A 22,049-nucleotide genomic window follows, 5' to 3' on the forward strand; every position below is an offset into this window, starting at 1 on the left:
ACATAAAAAAATACTCTTATTTATCCTTATATTAATTTAAGACATATTTGTTAATCCGGATGGCAAATTGTGCCTTAAACTACTTTTTTACATTAAAGATACTTTCTAAATAGAGAGACATATGTTATCAGTTTTTGAAATATTGTGCAATTCCGTCATCAATGGTAATCCCAACATTAAATATTTGTAACTAGATTTTAAAAGTGAGAAAATATTTAAAAATATAAAACATAACTATACGCATCAAACTCAATATAAATAAAAATAAATTTAACAAATATTTTTAAAATGAATTATCTCATTAACTAACCTTCCTATACCTTCTCCATATTTAACTGTTCCAAAAAGGATTGTCCCAGCAAGAGCGTAGAAGAAGACCACAAGAAACATTCCAAATATGATAAAAAAGCTTTTGCAAACTGAAACACCAACAGTAAGCATAAGCATTTTTAATGTTGCGTGCTTTCCAGTTATTGTGAAAAAACTAAGAACGACAACGACAAAGCCCACAGTGTATGGTAAGTTATTCTGTAACAAATAGAAAAAAGTCAATTATTTTCCTTGATTAATTTAAATAAGAGTAGTTATCATTTCAGATTTTATCTACTCATTTCCTTTCTGTAGATTTTAAAGACAATTTCATTTATGAACACTCAGTACTGTCCTATGATAGAGCAGAATTAAGGTTGAAATCCATTTTTATGTTATCTACTTTTATTTGGATTTGATATCCTTTGGTTGTTGAGATTTAATTATTAGCACTATCAGAAATGTTTGAACTGAGCTTTGATAATATTAATTACCTGACTGTAATTGGATTATTAGCCCCTTTTGAATCGGTACATTGCCAAATAATAAAATAAAAAAAAAAATAATAAAGCTCTGCACAATAATCCCCAGCTGTTTGCGGAATATGTACCTTGATTTACTCTACCAAAATTAATATACTTAATATTATGCATTAAATCATTAGCAAATAATGTAATGGGAGAACATTTGTACATTTTAGGTACAAGATAATTAAATAACCACTAAAATTTCAATTATTAACTCTTTTTAACAGAAATTATAGAAAGAAAGAGTTTGGCCTACCACAAGTATGAATAATAATCTGTTTTTACTTATGTATTTATATGAAAACTGACCATTATAAAAATGTTTAAATGTAATAAGGAAAATGTAAGCCCATAAATTAGCAAAAACAGGGTGCACCTAGTAAGCAGCTGCAGGTCAATTTGGCATTGACAAAACTGTATTAAGTGAAATTACAGTTAAAAAATTAAGTTTTTTTTTAAGAACTTCATTTAAACAACCCACTCTAAATTTGCTATTTACAAATGCATTTTTTCTATTAGTTTTATTTACGACATACTAACCATTAATGTTTTGTTTTAATATTAAAATTAATTAATACTTTTATAGAAAATACATTTATTTATTTAATTTAAATACATCATAATTTTTACCATTTCTTAGCATTATATATTTTTTTAAGCATCTCTGTACGCCTAGGTCAGTATCTTTTCAAGTTCTCTTTAAAATTTTAAGCTTCATTCAATGAGCAGTTGACGGATGATTTTAAAACGCAAGGTTAAATGGATTTATTCAGAGAAGACTGATTGTGGATAATCACGGCATAATTTAATTCCTATTGGACATTTTTACTAAAAATAAAATTTTATCATAGTATGACAGTTTGGTTTTCCTGATAGTATCATGAAGACGTTTCATTGCTTCAAGATAATATTCTTGTTTATTGTCTTGCCTTCTGGAAGAAATTCATGGTGATCAATGCTCACATGGACAAAAAAAAGCTGTCAACATGTCTTTAATGTTTGACTGCACTTATCTTACTTTTTTTGACCATGGAGATCCTTTAACCACCCATATTATTATGATGATTAAGCTTTTGTTTCAACATCATATTCAAAGTTCTTAAAGAAGCTATATTTTTACAAGGAACATGTTTTATCATTAAATTCTTTACATATAAAAGTTTAGAGCTTATTTTGAATCAAAAGTGAGTTTTAATTAAGTATAAAATAAATTCTCTTACTTATACCTGTTTTTAATCGTTACTGTGGCCAGAATTCAACAATACCATTGAATATCTGCTTGAACAAATCTTCTTCCTATGCTATTGTCTGTTCATGAACTTACATAAATACAGATTGAAAAGAAGCTCATCTTATATTTAATTTTATTGCGACATTTTATACTGGCCCAGTATCAGTTCTATTTTTTGGTACAAGCATGTGGCAAAGTTTTGTGTCCACAAAACTTTAATTACTGTTAACAGTATGGGGGCTGCTTACTGCATGTCCTAATCACTATTTAGGTCACAGTATACTTTCAAATTATAGTTATTTTTAGTGAAATTGCATCTTGGATTTAGCTATTTTAAGACCGCTTTGATCTGTAAAATATTCAGGAACTTTCTTAGATTTTGTGGCATATGACTGTAAAACTTAATATTGAAGATGCATTTTCCCTATGTAATATTTTACAAGCATAAAATATGATTTATCTATTTCAACAGGATTCGAAATAGGATTAGTACAATTCTGCAGTAAATGATTAGTGCACACCTTCCTCAAATAATTTTTCCAAGCTGTATTTGAAATTTTTGCCATCTCAAATTCATTTTTGTAAAAACTGACTAGTTATATAATTTACAAGCGAGTAAGTAAACACTATTATTTTATTGAAAGGCAATTGACTGTCTTCAAACAACATATCTTTTTTATAATTTCTGTATCATTTCTGCATGCTGATTTATTACATAACCAAAGCTCAGCTTTTTGTTATTCGTGTAAAATATATTTTGATATAAAATAGATTTTTGTGAATTTTAAAAAATTGAACCTTTTCTTTTGTATTCATGTCACACTAACTGGAAATTTGATGTAACAAGCAGTAACAAACCAGCCAATACAAAAAGCAGAATGGGTGGTACAGAATATCTATCTTGTTACATCAAAATTTTTATAGGAAAGCAATATTCAACAGTTATTTAAGATAAGTTATATCAGAAGGGTTATTGAATATTATTAAATAATAATTCCCTTCTATTATATCTAGTTGTTTGTTACAGAAGAATTTATTTCCATCAGAGTACTGCACTAAAATAAACTCCTAACCCAGATAACAAAAAAAAATAAAAAATAAATAAATAAACCGTAAATAAATCCAACACAATTAAAAGTAAAAGGAAACAACAATCAAAATAAAAAAGAAACCGATAAACCTTAAATAGGAATAAAAAAATAAATTGAATAATTACCAAAAACAAGAAAATAAAACTCCCTTCTAAACAACTTTAAAGTAATAAACCAAATAAATCCACCCTCTATTAGGACCTTTACGAAACTGAATATAACCTAATACCTTCTGCTCAAATAAAGTAAAAAAAGCAACACCCAGAAGAATAAAAATAAATAAATAAAAAAAAAAAAAGAACTAAAAATAAACATTTACTATCTGTAAAATTACATATATAAATTCTAAATCTAAAGACTTAAAATCTGTCAAATTAGTAAATAAATTATTATATTACCAAAAGTCCTTTTGTACCAATTAGAATAAAAAAAAGAAGATAGAAACCAACCTGGCTCATGCTGGCTTGAACTCAGATCATGTAAAATTTTAAAGGTCAAACAGACTTTTCTTTTTCCTGTTTAGTCTCCGGTAACTACCGTTTAGATAATTCTTCAGAGGATGATATGTATGAGTGTAAATGAAGTGTAGTCTTGTACATTCTCAGTTCGACCGTTCCTAAGATGTGTGGTTAATTGAAACCCAACCACCAAAGAACACCGGTATCCACGATCTAGTATTCAAATCCATGTAAAAATAACTGGCTTTACTAGGACTTGAATGCTGTAAACTCTCGACTTCCAAATCAGCTGATTTGGAAAGACGCGTTAACCACTAGACAAACCCGGTGGGTTAAAGGTCAAACAGACCGAAACTGTAAAACCTACCCCACAGAAATTTTTAATCCAACATCAAGGTCGCAAACAAATCTATCAATAAGAACTCTCCAGATTTATAATGCTGTTATCCATAAGGTATCTAAATCTTAAAATCAAAATAAAGGATCAAAAACACATAAGTAACTGTAAAAAAATAAACTAAAAAAAAAAATTATAAAAAAATAAACATCTATAGGGTCTTATGTCCCTCTTCAAAATTTAAGCTTTTTAACTTAAAAACAAAATTCAAATTAAATTAAAAAAATAAAGTATAATTATCGTCAAACCATTCATTCCAGACTAATTATTATGCTACCTCAGCACAGTCAAAATACTGTGGCTATTTAAAATCATTGAGCAGGTCAAACCATAAACAACAAAAGGACATGTTTTTGATAAACACGCGAAATTATTTTTTGCCTAATTCATATTTAAAATTTTCAAATCTGCTAATTTAATCATAATTAAAAATAAAATAATTTATTTAAATAAAGTAAAAAAAATAAATTGGTAAAGAAAAAATAATTAATCTACAACTAACTTAAAATGATAAAAGATATTAATAAAAAAAAAAAAAAAAAAAAAAAACATAAATTATATAAAAAAAAGGGCTTATCCACCTTAATTTAAAATTTCAAAATGAAAAAAATAAAAAATTCTTGATTAAATCAAATTACCAGATAAAAAAAAACGAATTTCATTTCAAAATGACCCCAAACTTATAAATAATTATTCAACAACAGTAACATACAATTTAAAGTAAATCTTCATTATTCAGGAAAAAATAAATAAATCTAAGAAATTAATTAACCCCGATACAAAAGGTACTAAAAAAAATTATTATTCTAAATTAAAATTTAATTATCCCTTACAGTACAATTAACTAAATAAAAAAAAAATCAAATTAAAAAAAACAGACAAAAAAAATTTTTTCTCAAACCTATCAGACCTAACTGAATTGAACAGTTAAAATACATTTATTATAAATAAATAAAACCCAAAATCCGTTCCTAGATACACTTTCCAGTACATCTACTTTGTTACGACTTATCTCAATTTATGAGAGTGACGGGCAGGCGATATATACATAATGAAGAACAAAATTCAAAAAATTAATTTAAAAAAATTACTATTAAATCCAAAATTAATAAAAATAAAAAATTAATGTAACCCATAATAACCTCCTTTTAACTGCATCTTGACCTAACATAAATCTAAAAAAAGAAAAAGAAAATAAGTTTTCATTACATTCAACGACAGCAATATACAAGAAAAAAAAGCAACACCTTGCAGCTATATTATGGCAGTTTTAACACATATGAGGATATAATGCAAGGGCCCCTTCTTTTGATTTGTTTTTTCTCTTGGTGAAAAATGCTTTGAGCATTATCATCGCCTGAACGCAATTATTTATTTTGAATGAAATAATGTATTTATGTAATGTATGTATAATGCAAATATTTATGTAATGAAAAATGTATTTAGTTTTACCTGTAGCATATGCTATGATCAAAATATCTGCTTTATGACAAATGGCATAAATAGCTGAAACATAGTAATTCAAATATTTGAATATAAACGGATGGCTCTTAAGGAATTGTAAAACATAAGGTATCAATATTTCATTATCCCCTAAAATGGTTCATATGTTAGGCCCTAGGTTAAACTTGTGACACTGTACCACATAACAGACACAATCCACAAGAATGTGGAGCACTGTTAGTTGGTAGTCACAGCAAGCACAAAGGCATGCATCATTTGCATCATCAGATATCCATGAGTGAGCCTAGTGTGCCCTATTTGTAAACGGCAGATAACTTTCTCTTGACAGTTATTTCTGCACGAGGAGCTCCACGGTAATGGTGTTCTTCATTGGACAAACTTTATTGTTCATAGTAGCATTCCAATCGCCTACAAGGCACTCGTGGAATCTGAGCAAACAAATATATGTTGAAATTTTGTGTAATTATATTTAAGGCATTATTAATAGCAAGCAGCTGTGAAAAAAAATGCTGGTGATGCTGGGAAGGCCAAACATGTATTTTCTATTGCCAACCACAAAAGCACACTCAACAGAATTATCATTTTTAGAGCCTCTGTACAAACCATAGCAGCAGGAATCAAGCTATTTATATCATAAAATCTGTTTTGGAAAAAAAAAATCGGATGTGTTCTTTTTACTAAACTGATATAGATCAAAGCAGTAATTAACAAGAGAAGGCCACCAAGGTGGGTAATAACATGGTTCAACAGTAAGGACTGAAGGCAACTGTATACTTAGAGCTGAGAAAAGGTGCTGAGCTCTGATGCCTAGCAGAGCAGTAAATCTTGGCTGTTCCTGGTATCGATTAACATGCTGGTTGGAGAATACTATATCAAAGGTTGGATGAGTTGGTTGCATTTTAATCGGAGCCATATAGGAGCAATCTGTTTCCGCCTATTCCATAGAGACTGCTCACCACTGTCCACCAATAAATTTACCACAGGGCTTGAGTGTAATGCACTCATGGCAAGATGGATGAAGAAACTGACTGTATTGAGCACCTTTAGAGTGATGCCCCATGCCGACGAATAAGCTACACAGCCAAAGTCCAAGCAGGAATGGACCAAAGCTCAGAAGAAGCGCAATATGTATATATGATTGGCTCCCCAATGGGTATTAGACAGAATTCTCAGCATGTCTAACATTTTTAGACATTTTACCTTCAGCTCCTTCAAATTTGTACCCTTGTTAGTCGTTGGTCAATCCACATACTTAGAAATCTAATCTGCGTGCATGACAACTGGTTTACTATATAAATATAGTTTAGAGTCAACATGTTCTCTCAACTGGGAAAAGCAAATGCACTTTGATTTGTTCTACAAATAAAGGACAATCAAGACTTCTTTTGACAACCAAGATTGTGTTAAAATTCTATGTGAATGTAAATATGAATAAAACAAAGGTAAGGAGATGTGATATAATGGTGGAATTAGATATCAAAATGAATCATAAATTAACAGAATTTTTCTATTTAGGTAATAAAATTAAAATTCAAAGATACGGTGAATTAAAGTACAGTCAGAAACAGGCTGCCACAAACTTTGATGTATAAAAAAATCTCCTAATATCAGTTATGGATCTAAAAATTATAAAGATGTTCTAAAATTATAAACAGTTATGTGAACTGTAATACTTTATGCTATGAACCATAAAGAATAGGAAGAACAAAAAAAAGGATAGAGGCTTTTGAAATGTGTAAGAAGATGATGTTGAAAATTAGTGATAGTAGTATGAAATGAAGCGATTTTAAAATGTAGAGATGGAATAAATTTGTGGCAGAATCTTGTAATGGTATGAACTGCATAGGCAGACCATATGTAAAAATGGTCCGTCAATAATGGTCTGAAAGTAATTAAATGGTAATTCAAAAAATAATTAATTTAATAAAATAAGTAGATGGTAAATTATTTAATAAGAGAAAACAAAATTTTTTTCACACACTAAACATAAAAATTCTTTTATTAATACTCAATATGTAAAATTTTGAAATGCTACCGATGTATTAGTTAAACTGCGATTATCCCGAATAAACATATATGAAATTCTTAGAATTGACAATGATTAAATAATTACACGAAAATTCAATATTATCCTAAAATCAATAAAAGAATAAAAACAGAAAACCGGTTTATTTGTTTTGTTTATTTAATCGTGCAGAAAATAATATTAAACAAAGAGGATTAATTCATATATTACAAACAGAATATACTTACAGAAACAACAAGGAGGAGCTGTTTGTTAATACCATTCCTGCGATAAATCTCTTAAAATAAATATTCTGAGTAATATCATATATAAAAGCTCGAAATTTTTTGCCATCAGGTCTTGGAGGTACGTGTAAGGGGTGAGCAATTTTGAGACGCTTTTTTAAATCACACCTAATTTTAAAAAAAGTTGTTATTAAACATTAGAACATATAAATTGGCAAAGATATTAAGTCTGTTAGAAGTAGATAAAACTACTTTAATTAAAGAGGGTGAACACCACCCACTTCACAAGAAATATTAGAATTTCTGAGATTTCTGTCATCAGAATCATCATATCATCACTGTCACTTTCACTAGCTTTTGTAAAGAAATAATAAATGATTCCATAGTATTGTCTTATCACATATATTCAGCTTCTGTTTCCTTAATATTATCACAATACACTTTCCAATATTTTTCATTCATATTGGCCACTTTATTTCTACATAGCCTTTGAATATCTACAATAACAAAAGCTGCTTAATAAAAGTGGGCAATTGTTTAGATTAAGCTTCTATATAGAAGCTTAATCAAAACAACTCACAGTAAGAAAGCTAATTATCAGGACATATAATTGAAAGTGGAAGGTTAAGAAGATCAATAGGAAAAAAGAGAGGTTAGAGAATAATGCAGATTAAACCTGATTAAAAAGAAAAAATGGGGCTATTACGAACTCAGAGTTTGGCTGGAAATAGAGAGTGAAGGTGGAGACAGACATTGTGCAAGGGACCTACATCAAGGCAGGGCATCATATTATATGAATATATATAATAATAGTAATATAATAAGGCCCACCAATTTTGAGATCTGAAATTACACCAGATATTAAAGAACAGGAAAAACAGGAGTAGATGAACCTCCAATAGCAGAACTCTTAAAATATTTAGAAGATGAAGTAGTTAGAATTAAGCAAAGGAGTGAAGCAAGGCTGCTTTATCACAATCATTGTTCACTCTTTATGTCAAGGAAATGTTGAAAAATATATTGGGTGGCCAAAAAGGAGAAAGCATAGGTGAAATATAAATTGTGCCAGATTTTATGACGATCTGTTGATTGTAGCTGAAGACACTCAGACATAATAAGGAATGATAAAAGTTACGAAGGTGAATGACAGGGAAGATCTGGATGCTATAACAGAAGAAGGAAAAATTGAACAAGTAAAAAGATACAAATATCTACGGACAATACAAACTGAAAACTGAAGGTGTAAAGAAGCGATTAAGGTGATTCTTTCTTTTTTTGAAAGAAAAACCTACTTTGTTGAATTATGGATCTGAACCTGAGGAAGCGAATGGTAAAATTCTATGTTTGGAGTAAACTTTTGTAGGGTAGTGAAACATGGACACTGGGAAAAAGATAAGATCGAGACTTCTGAGATGTGGTCTGGAGGATATGGAGAAGATTAAATGGGTGAATAGAGTAAATAATGTAAAAGTATTAAGAAGAATAAATGACAAGACAACAATATTGGTGACTATCAGGAGGAACAGAAACTGGATCAGGCATATAATTAGGGGAAAAGGGGTAATAAATATAGTTTTTGAAGGCTCCACTGAAAATCAAAAAAGAAGAGGAAGGAAGAGGCTGAAGTTAACAAGAGTCATAAGGTAGTGAAGGTTATAATGAGACGAAAAGGAAAGCACGAGACAGAAACAAATGGAGACAGTAGTGGTGCCAGGGACTTGCTAATATGCAGGACACCATAATGATGACATGAATAAAGTAATAGGAACATTTTTACTTGAGTTCTTCTTCACTCAACACTAACAATCATAAGATTCCTTCTTTTTAACCCTTTCATATAACACCAGGCTTAAAGACCTGAGGGAAGCTTTAGCTTGATAAAGTGCTATGTACGACACTATAAGCCTAATTGACTTGTAGTAAATTAGCTTACGGTGATACACCACGCTCCTAGACAGCTGGCAGACCAGATGGGAAGAATCTGATACGGGATACAGGCTAATTACATATGTCACAATGTGGGTCAGTATTGACCCACATGTCATGATGTGGGCTAAGTACATGTCACGATTTGGAGAGTTAGATAATTTCCTTACTAAGTTCCTGTTGGGTCAAGGCTGCTTCAGGTCATATCTTTACACTAGGAGGCACAGCAAAGACATGTGCCCATATTGCACACTCTTGATGATGTTGAACACATGCTTTTCATGTATAAATAGGTGGATGAATCAAAGGGCATATGGTGGCAATACACCTGCTAGACACGAACAACGTACAGTAATGTGCAAATTAATCTGAACAAAGGAAATTTTTTATTTACTTCTATGTTGTAACTGCAATGCTTGTAACTTAAAAACCAATTGAAAACTTAGAGCAACAGTTGGTTGCTCTTAAAAATGAATTGTACCACAAAAACTGACCTCATTAAAGCAGAATATTGGTATGGTTTCATGACAAAGAAAAAATGTATAGTACACTTGTTGAATTGATGCCAAATCATGTACATGAAAAGAGAGATTAAGAATAAAGGAGGGCATATTAATTTTACTAGATATTCACAAATTGTACAAGTATGATTTATTTTCTAAATAAAGTTACTTTTTATTAAATAACATTGTGTTCGGATTAATTTGCATGTTATTGTAATTGGTGTCATGCCTGCTAACACTGAGAGGTGGAGAGCTCTCCAAGATGATAAGGAGCATCACTGCAGGGTGAGTGGCTGAAGAACACCCTGCGAGGATGAGGGGCGTCCATCTGCATCATTTAAGTTAGATTAGACCAGGTAGGCTAAGCCTAACTCACTGGGTTGGTCTAGTGGTGAATGCGTTGTCCCAAATCAGCTGATTTGGAAGTCGAGAGTTCCAGCGTTCAAGTCCTAATAAAGGCTTTTATACTTTTATACAGATTTGAATACCAGATCGTGGATACCGGTGTTGTTTGATGATTGGATCTCGATTAATCACACATCTCAGGAATGGTCAACCTGAGACAGTAAAAGACTACACTTCATTTACATTCATATATCATCCTCATTCATCCTCTGAAGTAATACCTTACCGTGGTTCTGGAAGCTAAACAGAAAAAGAAAGGTAGGCTACGACTGAATGTGGATGTACGTGTTCTGTTGATGCCTGTGGGATTCTGCCAAGTTCCTTGCGCCCCTTTCTGGCAAGTGATCCTGTGATTCCTACTATGCTTTTGGTGGGTCAAGTCTTTGCATGTCATAGAGAAGAAGTGGTTTTAGTTGGTAAAAACCCGACACTACTGTCGGTGCAGGCAGATAGTGTCTTGTAGAGATTTCCCCTCTTTGGACAAGTCTACAACTCATTGATTTGATATGGAATATTGTGCATAGAAACAGTTTTATCTAGAATTAACTATTATAATGGTGTTATAATTTTTTGCAATTTTCATTGTTTCATTGAATAGATCGTCTTTTTTTTGTAAGACTGGCATTGTAGTTTATGTAAAATTTCACTTTAACACTGATTAGTACAAAGGCAAACACTCTTTTTTTTAAATATTTAATCTATATTTTTTCTTATAGAAAAAGTGTTTAAATTTTAATTAGACTCTATTTCTTTGTATTTTAGAACCATGGATATAATTTAAGGAATGTTATACAAAAAGTAGTGATGGATTCAATCATGTCAAGGGAGAATTTATTTTGTAACTAAGTCAAAGATCAAGACTATGAAGAAAGTAATTCTGATTTTGAAGAAGAGTAAGAGGGTGACAACTCATTATTAAGATGAATATGCCAACTGAGTGTGAGCTCCTTGTTATCAATTCAGAAAAACAATATTATTTAAGTAAAGATGCTTGTATCTAATGAAGTACTAATGAACTTCCCAGAAATTGCCTCGTTCTTCAGCGCCAATTTCAAGAAAACAGCAGGCTTACTTACCAGTTTTCCAAACCACAAATGTGGAAACCAATCAGTGTATGGTAGAATATTGTTATGAATCAAGGTAACAGATTAAAAGAAAATTTAGACTTTCATTGTTGCCTTAACAACATTCAGATATGTAAACTTATCATATTTAATGACCTACATACAATGCAATTTGTACTAACCTACAAATTAAGTAAATTAAGAAAAAATAAAACACACAATTAATATTGATAGACTAATTGGCAAGTATTACAAATTATGAAGAAAAATTTAAGTGGTCAGAGCCCAGTGTTACTGGTGATACGGTAATGCATTATATGTATTGTTATAAATAATCATATGTGCAGTAATAGTGTATCACAATGACAGACTGCTATTCATATGTACTGATTTATTATCTCTTTACAATCTAATAGCTATATGTCGAGAATACTTCAATAATATGCAATTTCTTTTGTATTTTTCATGTATGGTTTCCCAAAACAAGTCAAACATGTGATATAAAAAAGTGGTATTAATGGAGTCAGCTGTAAGGCTGAATATCACCTTAAATTCAGAGGAGGTTAGCATGTTGGATATGTAACAGTACATCAAGTCTATGAAGAAGGAAAGAGTTACTTTATTAAATAAAGTAACAGTTGAAAAACAGACTCTAGCTGGGAATTGTACCTGAGCTCATCCAGAATGCTATAGCCATAACTCCAACTGTTTTAGCGGATACATTGTTGTAATCAGTTTTTAACAATAATTGAAATTTTTATTTTTAAAAAAATAAATACAACAGAAATAGATGTATATCAATAATAGGAATGCTGGAGATAGACAAACATTATTTCCAACAGCCAATTTACACAGATGTAAATGGTTATATATACATTATTTTCTAAACAATTGTTTTAACAGTAATATAAACAAATCTGAATAGGAGACAAACTATGCAACAGAAATAAATAACATGAAAAGAGGCTAACATAAACAGATATTAAGTGTTAAATTTCCAATCCAGGTCTCGATCACCTATATAGCTGCTTCTCTTATACAGACAAAATCAGCCTGCATAAGATGGATTTAAATGTATTTACGTAAAAATACATAAAACATAATATGTAAATATTATGCTTACATTAAACAGGTGAAATTCATGCTGAGATATGTCCACATTCATTATATAATAAGTACAATAGTAGTATTGAGAGTCAGAAAAATAATATTTTATAAATAAATGATTTTACAATGAAAAATAAATCAAACATGTTACATATGTTTAAAAATAAAAATATTCTTGCCTTCCAACAAATAAACAAATTTTGATGTTAAAATTCACGGAGTTAGAAGACTGATCAAGAAAACAAAATACTTAAAAAGTTCATTAAACATTTTATACCGTATGTAGTCAGAAACTATGAAAATAGTTTTGCATGTTAGACTACTCTGAACAACTATAACAAGTTAAAATATTTGCTGTGAATTATTGCCAGGTAAAAAACATAAAATATGTTCATCGCTAAATACCTGCATGGTTGAATAATAAAAAAAAAACAGTTATTTTTGTATCAGAACTAATAAACATAAATACACACCATCTTCTTTGATCCACTGTTAGAAGAGCAGTACCTTTATTTTCAGAATAGTTGGCAATTACTACACCAACAAATAATGTCAGACCAATCATACATCCAAGAAATATGTAGACATGGATATATATTGCATGTACCTGTTAAAAATTGAAAGCGATTAATCTACTTTTTCTGTTATGGGGGTAATGGAAAGAATATTTTCAAATATTCATAAAACAATAAATAAAAATTATAATCTTTTTTCTTACATCACTTTCAAAAAAAAAAAATAAATATTTTGCTCCAATAAAATCTTATAAAAAATATCACTCAATTGGAGTTTAATTTTAGCAGTTATGAGCATGAATGTATGTATCTTATATAAATAAAGGAAAAAAAAACAGTTTAATATTGAAGATAGTTCATACAACAGTTAATACATATTTAACTTTCAGCAAACAAATCAACCATACATTTAATTTTCCTTCACAACAATTTTAAAAAAAATCTGATAATGTAGTCGCAAAAATGTTCAAGCCGTATTAAATAACTCTATTATTATCATACAGCCCTATATTAAATAACCTTGTTTTTAAAATTAATACTTTGAAAATGTTTTAAGAGGAGAATTTTCAATACAGTTATGTTTAATAGTAAATAATATGATTATGTAATAAAAGGAAAAGACATGTCTTATATTTTGGTAGAAATAAAAAAATACTGACCTGTTGTGTACAAATTCCCTTCCGCAATACCCAAGAGAGATCCATTTTTTCTGACCACCAGTTCACTCTTATTTATATTTCAACTAACCTAACTTACAGCACTAATTTCCCCATGAAGAAGGTTGATGTTGATATTTTGGTTGAGCCCACTACAATTTTAAGGCTAATATGTTTAAACAACCTAATTTTTAAAGCTCTTCAATCTGTTCTTAGCTACTATTCAGTTGTAAAATTCTATTAAACAATACATCCTGCCCCGACAATTATCTCTTTGTCTTATCCTTGATTTTTTATTTCTTTTGATGCTACTCTTGCTATAAGCAATATTTTTAATCAGAAAAACAATGGAGATTTTAAATGATCGGATGATTGTCCAATGTAGTGATTCAGTTCTAAGGTTAAACTAAATACTTCTCTATTTAATTGTGATTTTTATAAATAGATAGTGTCGGGGTGGAGTAGACAATCAATCTTCCTATAAGGGAATGGCTGAATCAGTTATTCATTACCAATAGCTCATAATTATTTCTATCCTCATTTAGGTCTGATGATTCATGGATATACTAACAAACAACAGACACTCCCGTAATTCAAACAAGTCCACAACTGCCTACAAGTCTTGACTTCTAGGTCTAATGTGAATCAATCCAATATAACATGTCAAAAAAATAAAAAACCTTTAAGATTTTAAGGAAGCTTTTCTATTTTGGAGATGTAGGATACAGTAAGTATTTTCAAACGCTTCTTATAATACAATAATTAAAAATAATAAGCTTTAAATACTTTTAAAAAATAATAAGGTGAAGTTTCGATCAAAGTGGACCTGGGTTGAGGTAATACTCACTCAATACCAAGACAGCCAAAACACTTACTACTTTTCACAAAAATTATTAAATACTCCTGAAAAAAAATTAAACATTTTTTTTTAAAAATTAGCCTCTCTCCTGGATCCAAAGAAGGAGTGTGTCCCTGCAGCTCCTACACCATTCTACATGTATTCTGGTTAGAATAGAAAAAATTTAATTTCTGAATATTTAGATTAATTTTTTTTTGATCAGACAAGTGGGGTGGAGGAGTAGAAGTAGGAGGAAAGGAGAATTTTTCAATTTTTTTTTTTTATCTTATTAATCTCAAAGTTTCTGGAAGTTTCATCAAATTCTTTTATCAACCTTAAAGCCAAGTAGGGCTTTTATTCCAGTAAGTTAAAGACTGCCACTAAAGATTTACTCACAGACTTAATTTCACAATCATGAAATGAAGTCTCCTAAACTTAACTCCTGACATCTATTTATGTATAATTTTCAATAAATATTTAAAAAATGAAGCTCTAATTCAAGGAAAATTAACCTGTTCTAATATAGGAATTCCCCATTCTTCTTTATTTTTTCAACTTCTTTTTAAATTTTTAATACATCTGAGATTGATTTTCAGAATATTAGACACAATTAGATTACCAAATATTTATTGGGATTATGACCTTCTCAACAAAATACTAACCAAGTTTATTTTGATATTACATGGAACAATAATATTTAACTAATTTTCATCGCCAAATTAGATACACTGCTGAATTTTTCAAAAGTAGTCAGGTTTATCATACAATTCAGTAATACATTAATAATTACTTACTATTCATTTTATATGTTTAACATGTAAAATTTGATATAAAATGTAATCTTATTATTGAACTTTTCTTTTTTACTTTCATAGTTTACATCATTATATACTATTATTACATTTTCCTTTAACAGAAGTTGATACCACAAAAATAAATACACAGCTAATACACAGTTTTCATTCAGACAATAATATTAAAAATAAGCTATGCATTGTTGAATAGACGAGACACATTATTAGAAAATAAATAGAATGACAAATAATTTTTAATAATTATTTACAAGAAGAATTAAATAGAATAAATAAGCAGTTTGTACTTACAAAAAAAATTCCACATCATTGAAAAATTTGACATAATTAATTTTGAAGGCTGGCTTTAAAGTCGAGCTGTTTTTCACTCTATGACAATATGTATTTAAGATGTCTTTTTAGTGATAATTGAAAATAATATTATGATCAAACAATTTGTTAATAGAAATTTGAAATGTTATATAACATGACAAAAATAGAACTGACCTAATTTATCTAACAAAGAACATTACATTTTTTACGACGGCACATACCTTCTATCTGCATAATTAAAATTGCATACATATACAGTGAAACTCCCCTGGGAAGGACACTTCCCAGTAGTAGACTTATCTAATACCAGACACTTTTAGAGTCCCCGGTAGTTTTTTAGTGAAGTTAATTGATAAAATAATTCTTAATAATGAACACAGACAAGGAATTTACCTACAAAAAATATTCAATCAATTATGAAAAATGGATAGCGGGACTAAAAAAAATTGCAATTTTCACAGTTTTATTTCATACTCAAGTGTGACTAATTTATTTATCTGTTGTGAATTGCATCACTTCGTGCCTAGATGCTGATGTTATGATTTCAATCATTTTATGTATTCATCATCAGTTGATGTGCGTGTGTATACTAGTCATTTTTACGGTATAGAGGTGTATTATTTTTTGTAGCTCTTATTATTAGCTCTATTTTCTACACATACTTTACTATATGTTCAATTTTGTATATTTTATAAAAATCGTTACAACCATTGATACCACAACTTAAAATATCTCAAAATTGTAAATGCTTGACATTAAAAAAAAAGTAGCAGTTATAAATTCTACGAAAAAGAAAATTAAGAAAAGAAAAGGAAATTGCAGAAAACTCTGTTATGATGAGCTTAAAGCATCAGGGGGTTAGTTAGATAAACTCTGAATTCGATATAATGCTTCATATAAAAAAGTTTACGGTGAAGCTGTAGATCAGAATTTGGTGTGCGAGTGTAAGAAAAAGTTAAATGAAATATGCAAGAGTTATAATGAAAGAAACATTTTTAATTGTGATGAGACTGGTATTTATTTCCAGGCTTTGCCCATTGAAATATGTTTGAAAGAGGAATAATGCACAGAGGGAAAGATATAAAAAAGACTGACTGCTTTGTTGGCTGAGAATATGTCAGGTGAATTTGAAAAACCACTAATAATTGGTTACTGAAGGTGACCTTGGTCTACAGCCCTCACCCCCTTGACCTTTTATATTGAAAATTTAATGACATTAATGTCCCTTATACAGAAGTAATCTGACGAAGTTTGGTCAAAACCGGTCCAGCAGGTCTGGAGACCTTAACTATGCTAAATCTCGTGATACTGAGGGTGACCTTGCACTACAGACTCATTCTCTTGACCTTTTAAGCTGAAGATTTAATAGCATCAATTTTTACTTTCCAGACTGGAAAGTAAAAATAGTACTAGACTGGAAAGTAAAAATTCATGTGGACAAATGCCTTACTTTGATTCATTTTCTCTTTGTCCTCCAATTTGTGTGTTTTCAATAAGGATTTATAACTTAAAAATAGATTGAGATGTTCTAATAAAATCTGGTTTACATGCACCGTACAATATCTTCAACAAAATAAATAATTTTGAACATTTTACCTTTGAAAAAGCAAAATGGCGGCCATTTTAATTTTTTAATCATTAATATCTTTGTAAATATTAATTTTATCAAATTATATTGATTAGATAAAATATAAGGCCTCTTATTGTGAACACCTCATTTGTTTAAATTAGTTGATGAATAGCTGAAATTGTTAGAGGATCATACAAATTATGCAGACTCACAATTTTATGTCTGTTTTCACTTAAGAGTATTAATAATTAATTTTAATTTAATGAACTTATTTCATTTATTTTGATGTTCTGAGTTCTACAAGTCTGGGCAACATCTTCTGGGACATTTTGTAAGTGTAGCTTTAAAAAAAGGAAGAAAAAATCTTTGTTGTTTTTTTTAATATAATATATAATATTTTTGAATAATGCAATTTTTTTTTTTTTTACTTTTAAGACCATAATGGATCACTTTAGTTCTTTTTTTGGCAAGTTCTTTCTTTTCTTGCTGATTTGTTGTTTTTCAGCTTTTCTTTTTTGCCAGTAATTTCTAAGGGTTCAGATCTTCTTGCCCTTTCTTGTTCAGAGTACACCCGGCTTATTGTTTTGTTGGGTTTTGATAGGAATCTTGTTTCTTTATTTTTTTAATTTCTCATAGTTTCCGGTTTTCGTTTTTAGGTTTTCACGGGTTATGTCTAATTCCTCCATGTCTTTCTGTACTTCGTATAACCAGTTCGGTCTGCTTTTCTTGTTCCAGAAAAGTTCGATTGTCCGTCTGATAAGTCTGGTCTCTTCCATTCTGAAAATATGCCCTAGAAAGGAAATTCTCTTCTTTCTAAATTTATTAGTTATCGGGATGATCGTTTTGTAAATAGATTCTTCTGGAATAATTCTCAAAATCCCGTCTTTTTTAATGTTTTTCCCGATGCATTGTTGTAGAATCTGTCTTTCAATCTTATCCTGTTTGTCGGTAAACCTTGTCTGGTACGGTCCAAATATGGTTTCGCATCCGTAAAGTATTTCTGGTTGGATAACTGAGTTATAATGTCTTATTTTTGTGTTTATGGACATGCATTTTTTGTTACAGATGTTTTGTGTTTTTATTGTGGCTTTGATGAGTTTATTTATTCTTTCATTCCAGTTTGGATTTTCTTGGAGGTTGTGTGTGATGTTTTCCCACAAATATTTAAAGTTTTCTAGTAGATGAACTTCCAATAGAGTTCTTTAAAAGGTTGGAACCAAAAAATGTGAAGAACATACAACTATCAGCTTAATATCACATGCTACAAAAATAAGCTTAGCATTATGAAAAGAAGGTTGATTACAAAAATGGAGGAGAATGCTGGAGAAGAACAGTTTGGATTCAGAAAAGCAGAGGAACAAGAGAGACTGTAGGGCTGATCAGAATGATAGAAGAGAGATGTTTTGAAAGAGGAAGAGGATTGTGTTTTATAGATATGTCTAACATAATACAGTGGGAAAAGTTATTTGAGATTCTGAACGAAAAGAGAGTTGATTAGAACGGTAGGAAATTGATCAGAGAATTGCATATGAAGCAAACAGCAGTTGTGAAAATAAATGAGAATCTCACAAATCGGTTAGAATTAGGCGGAGGAAAGGCTGCTGTTTATCACCAACACTGTTCACTCTTTATGTTAAGGAAATATTGAAAGAAATAGTGGAAGGCTAAAAAGAAGTAAGCATAGATGGAAGGAATATAAATTGTGTCAGATATGCTGATGATCTGTTGATTGTAGCTAAAGACACTCAGACATTACAAGGAATGATAAAAGCATTGGAAGTACGGATGAACGAATATGGGATGAAAATAATTGTGAGGAAAACAAAATTTAGGAAGGCGAGTGAGAGGAAAGATAAGGATCTTGTTACAGAAGGAAAAATTGAACAAGTAGAAAGATACAGATATCTAGGGACAATACTAACTGAAGACTGGAAAAGTAAAGAAGAGATTAAGATGAGAACTGTAATTGCAGAGGAAGTCTTTTTTTAGAAAGAAAAACTTACTCTGCAGCAACATGGATCTCAACCTGAAGACGAGATTGGTAAAATGCTATGTTTTGAGAATTATTTTTACGTTAGTCAAACATGGACACTGGGGAAAAATGAAAAAGATAAGATCGAGGCTTCTGAGATGTGGGTCTAGAGGAGGTTGAGAAGATAATATGATTGGACAGAGTAAGCAATAAAAAAGTATTATGAAGAATAAATGAGAAGTAAAGATGAGATGAAAAGAAAAGCATGGGACAGAAACAGATGAAGGTAACAATGGTGCTAGGGACCTGCCAACAGGCAGAATATCCCATGCAAGTATAGCTAAATCACATGACAAATCCATTTATTAATTAGATGTGGGTGTCAGTGGCTAATGACCATAGTATTCAGTACCATAAAAAAGATACAAGAGAATACTTTATATAAGAAATAAAAGTTTGTACTTTTCTTATCAATTATTTCTGAACAAATAGTTATAATTGCAGATTTTAATTTGATTTTATCTTTTTTAAGAGGGTTTAATAACAATATCATACAAATGAATAACACAAATAAGCCTAATAACATAGCACAGCTGCCAGATACACACATGCATCTACAGAAAAAGGGAAAGACAGCAATTAAGAAAAGTTTTATTAAATTAAAAATGTTTAAAGAATCAACAGTAAAAATATTTGAGATACTTTTTTGTGATCATTAATTCCATGATCCTTGAGAAAATGTTGATAAAATGATACCGGAGTTCTCATTGGACTCATAAATAATATATTTTTAATTTGGAATTAGATTTCCAATACTGTTTTTCATGCACATTAACATGAATTTATTCATATATAACAGTGCATACCTGCACAACAGAATTCTTTTTAGATGTATTTAGAATTTAAAAAATTAAGATGTAATGTTAATGCATTGATTACGAGTCACAATCAGATTTTTTAATATAATCTGAATAACAGGGTCATAATATCATAACCTAAATTTATTACATTAGAACCCTTTACTGTAAGTAAAAAAATAAAAATAAAATAAAAGCTGTCAATCCCTTAACTAAATAACAAATAACAATTTTTAAATATCCATTGATAGAGCATATATTTTTTTCTTTATATCAACAAGATGAAACTACAAAACCATTTCAACAACAAATAAATAAACATCAACTGGAATAACTAAGCATGCACACAACATTTATATCGCAAGCTTATTCATTTTTATTTTTATCAGGTTAATAAAAAAAAGAAGATATATTCAGTCAATATAAGAAGAAATTTGAATCTGTAACAAACCCTGTTAACGCATGTTTCTTCTCTTCATGTTAAGTGTTCTGGCTAAAATTTACATCAGCAACATTGTAAACAAAAATTCTAATTCTACACAAAAAGGATTATTACACGTGTTAGTGAATTAGAATGATTGCAGTATATTGAAATATAAAGAAAAGCCAGTAAAATTGACTTATTAATTTTGATAATTGAGAAAAATCAATTCACTATATAGAAGGAATATACAAATTCTTATCACTGATACGTGTTTAAATCTATGAAAAATTTATGATACATGTCATACAACTTTAACAATAATTCTATTTTTAACATATAAAAGAAAATGTAAATATTGACCGACATTATATGCTACAGAGAATTGTAAAAAAGAGTTCTTAAAAGATTATGTTAACATATTAAATCATAATTTACAATAAATTACAGCAAATTAAACAAAATATTAAGTATTAAACAATAAATTCAAAAAATATATATTTAATGGTTAAATAATTTATTTAAATTTCATATTATACTGTTAATAACAGAATGTAAAGCCTAATTAAAGCTCTTTTTTTTGTCTTCAGTCATTTGACTGGTTTGATGCAGCTCTCCAAGATTCCCTATCTAAAGCTCAATAGTGGACTTATTGAGATCCAGACTGACCACTGATAAACTTGTCATTGCAAATCAGCTGATTTTGAAGTTGAGAGTTCTAAGGTTCATATCCTGGTAAATGCAGTTACTTTTATATGGACTTGAATACCAGAATGTGGTTACTGGTGTTCTTAGGTGGTTGGGTTTTAATTAACCACACATCTCAGGAATGGCCGACCTGAGACTGTACAAGACTACACTTCATTTACATTCACACATATTATCTTCATTCCTCCTCTGAACTAATACTTTACGGTGGTTCTGGAGGCTAAAAAGAAAAAGAAAGACTGTTCACTCTACAAGCTTACTACTAAATTAATTGAAACCCTACACCCTAACAGGTAGTAAAGTGGTCATAACTATGAACCTAACTTTAAATCTTAGCAATTATAGGTGAATAAAACACCTTGACTTGCAGGTATAAGTACCCAAGTCCAATTTTAATGATAACAGAGGTATTTTACCCAAATGAAGTTAATGACAACTCCTTTTTGAAGATTACATTACCTAAGTCCAACAATACACTTTTTATGAGCAATGGTTTATTTTCAAAATACCTAAATGAACACTGACACTTGGCTGTAGAGGTAAAAATTAACTAAATTTATTTGGGTAGTTTTACCTCATGAAAATAAATGAATTAAAACTATCTAAATGCATTTGGGTAGTTTTATCTCTCTGAATAAGGTGGCAGTGGTCAGTTG

General features: G+C 29.8%; 2 protein-coding genes across 4 annotated transcripts in view; both read right to left on the reverse strand.

Moving 5' to 3' along the window:
• Positions 1-22,049, reverse strand: part of LOC142319635 (sodium leak channel NALCN-like) — a 118,994-nt gene that overhangs the window by 14,107 nt on the left and 82,838 nt on the right. For all 3 annotated transcript variants that reach the window (XM_075357148.1, XM_075357147.1, XM_075357149.1), the window contains exon 2: positions 311-528. In XM_075357148.1, the coding sequence (XP_075213263.1) occupies positions 311-447 (137 nt within the window). In that variant the 5' untranslated portion in view covers positions 448-528. The remainder of the gene's footprint in view (positions 1-310; positions 529-22,049) is intronic.
• The window catches only part of LOC142319634 (sodium leak channel NALCN-like), a 176,202-nt gene continuing 158,103 nt past the window's right edge, over positions 3,951-22,049 (reverse strand). The window contains exons 9-11 of the mRNA XM_075357146.1: positions 13,206-13,339; positions 7,731-7,895; positions 3,951-4,080 (exon numbers count right to left, since the gene is read on the reverse strand). Coding sequence (XP_075213261.1) covers positions 4,029-4,080; positions 7,731-7,895; positions 13,206-13,339 — 351 coding nt within the window. The 3' untranslated portion in view covers positions 3,951-4,028. The remainder of the gene's footprint in view (positions 4,081-7,730; positions 7,896-13,205; positions 13,340-22,049) is intronic.

This window comes from Lycorma delicatula, chromosome 2 (genome assembly GCF_047948215.1).
Source record: "Lycorma delicatula isolate Av1 chromosome 2, ASM4794821v1, whole genome shotgun sequence".
In the NCBI taxonomy this organism is placed as follows: domain Eukaryota; kingdom Metazoa; phylum Arthropoda; class Insecta; order Hemiptera; family Fulgoridae; genus Lycorma; species Lycorma delicatula.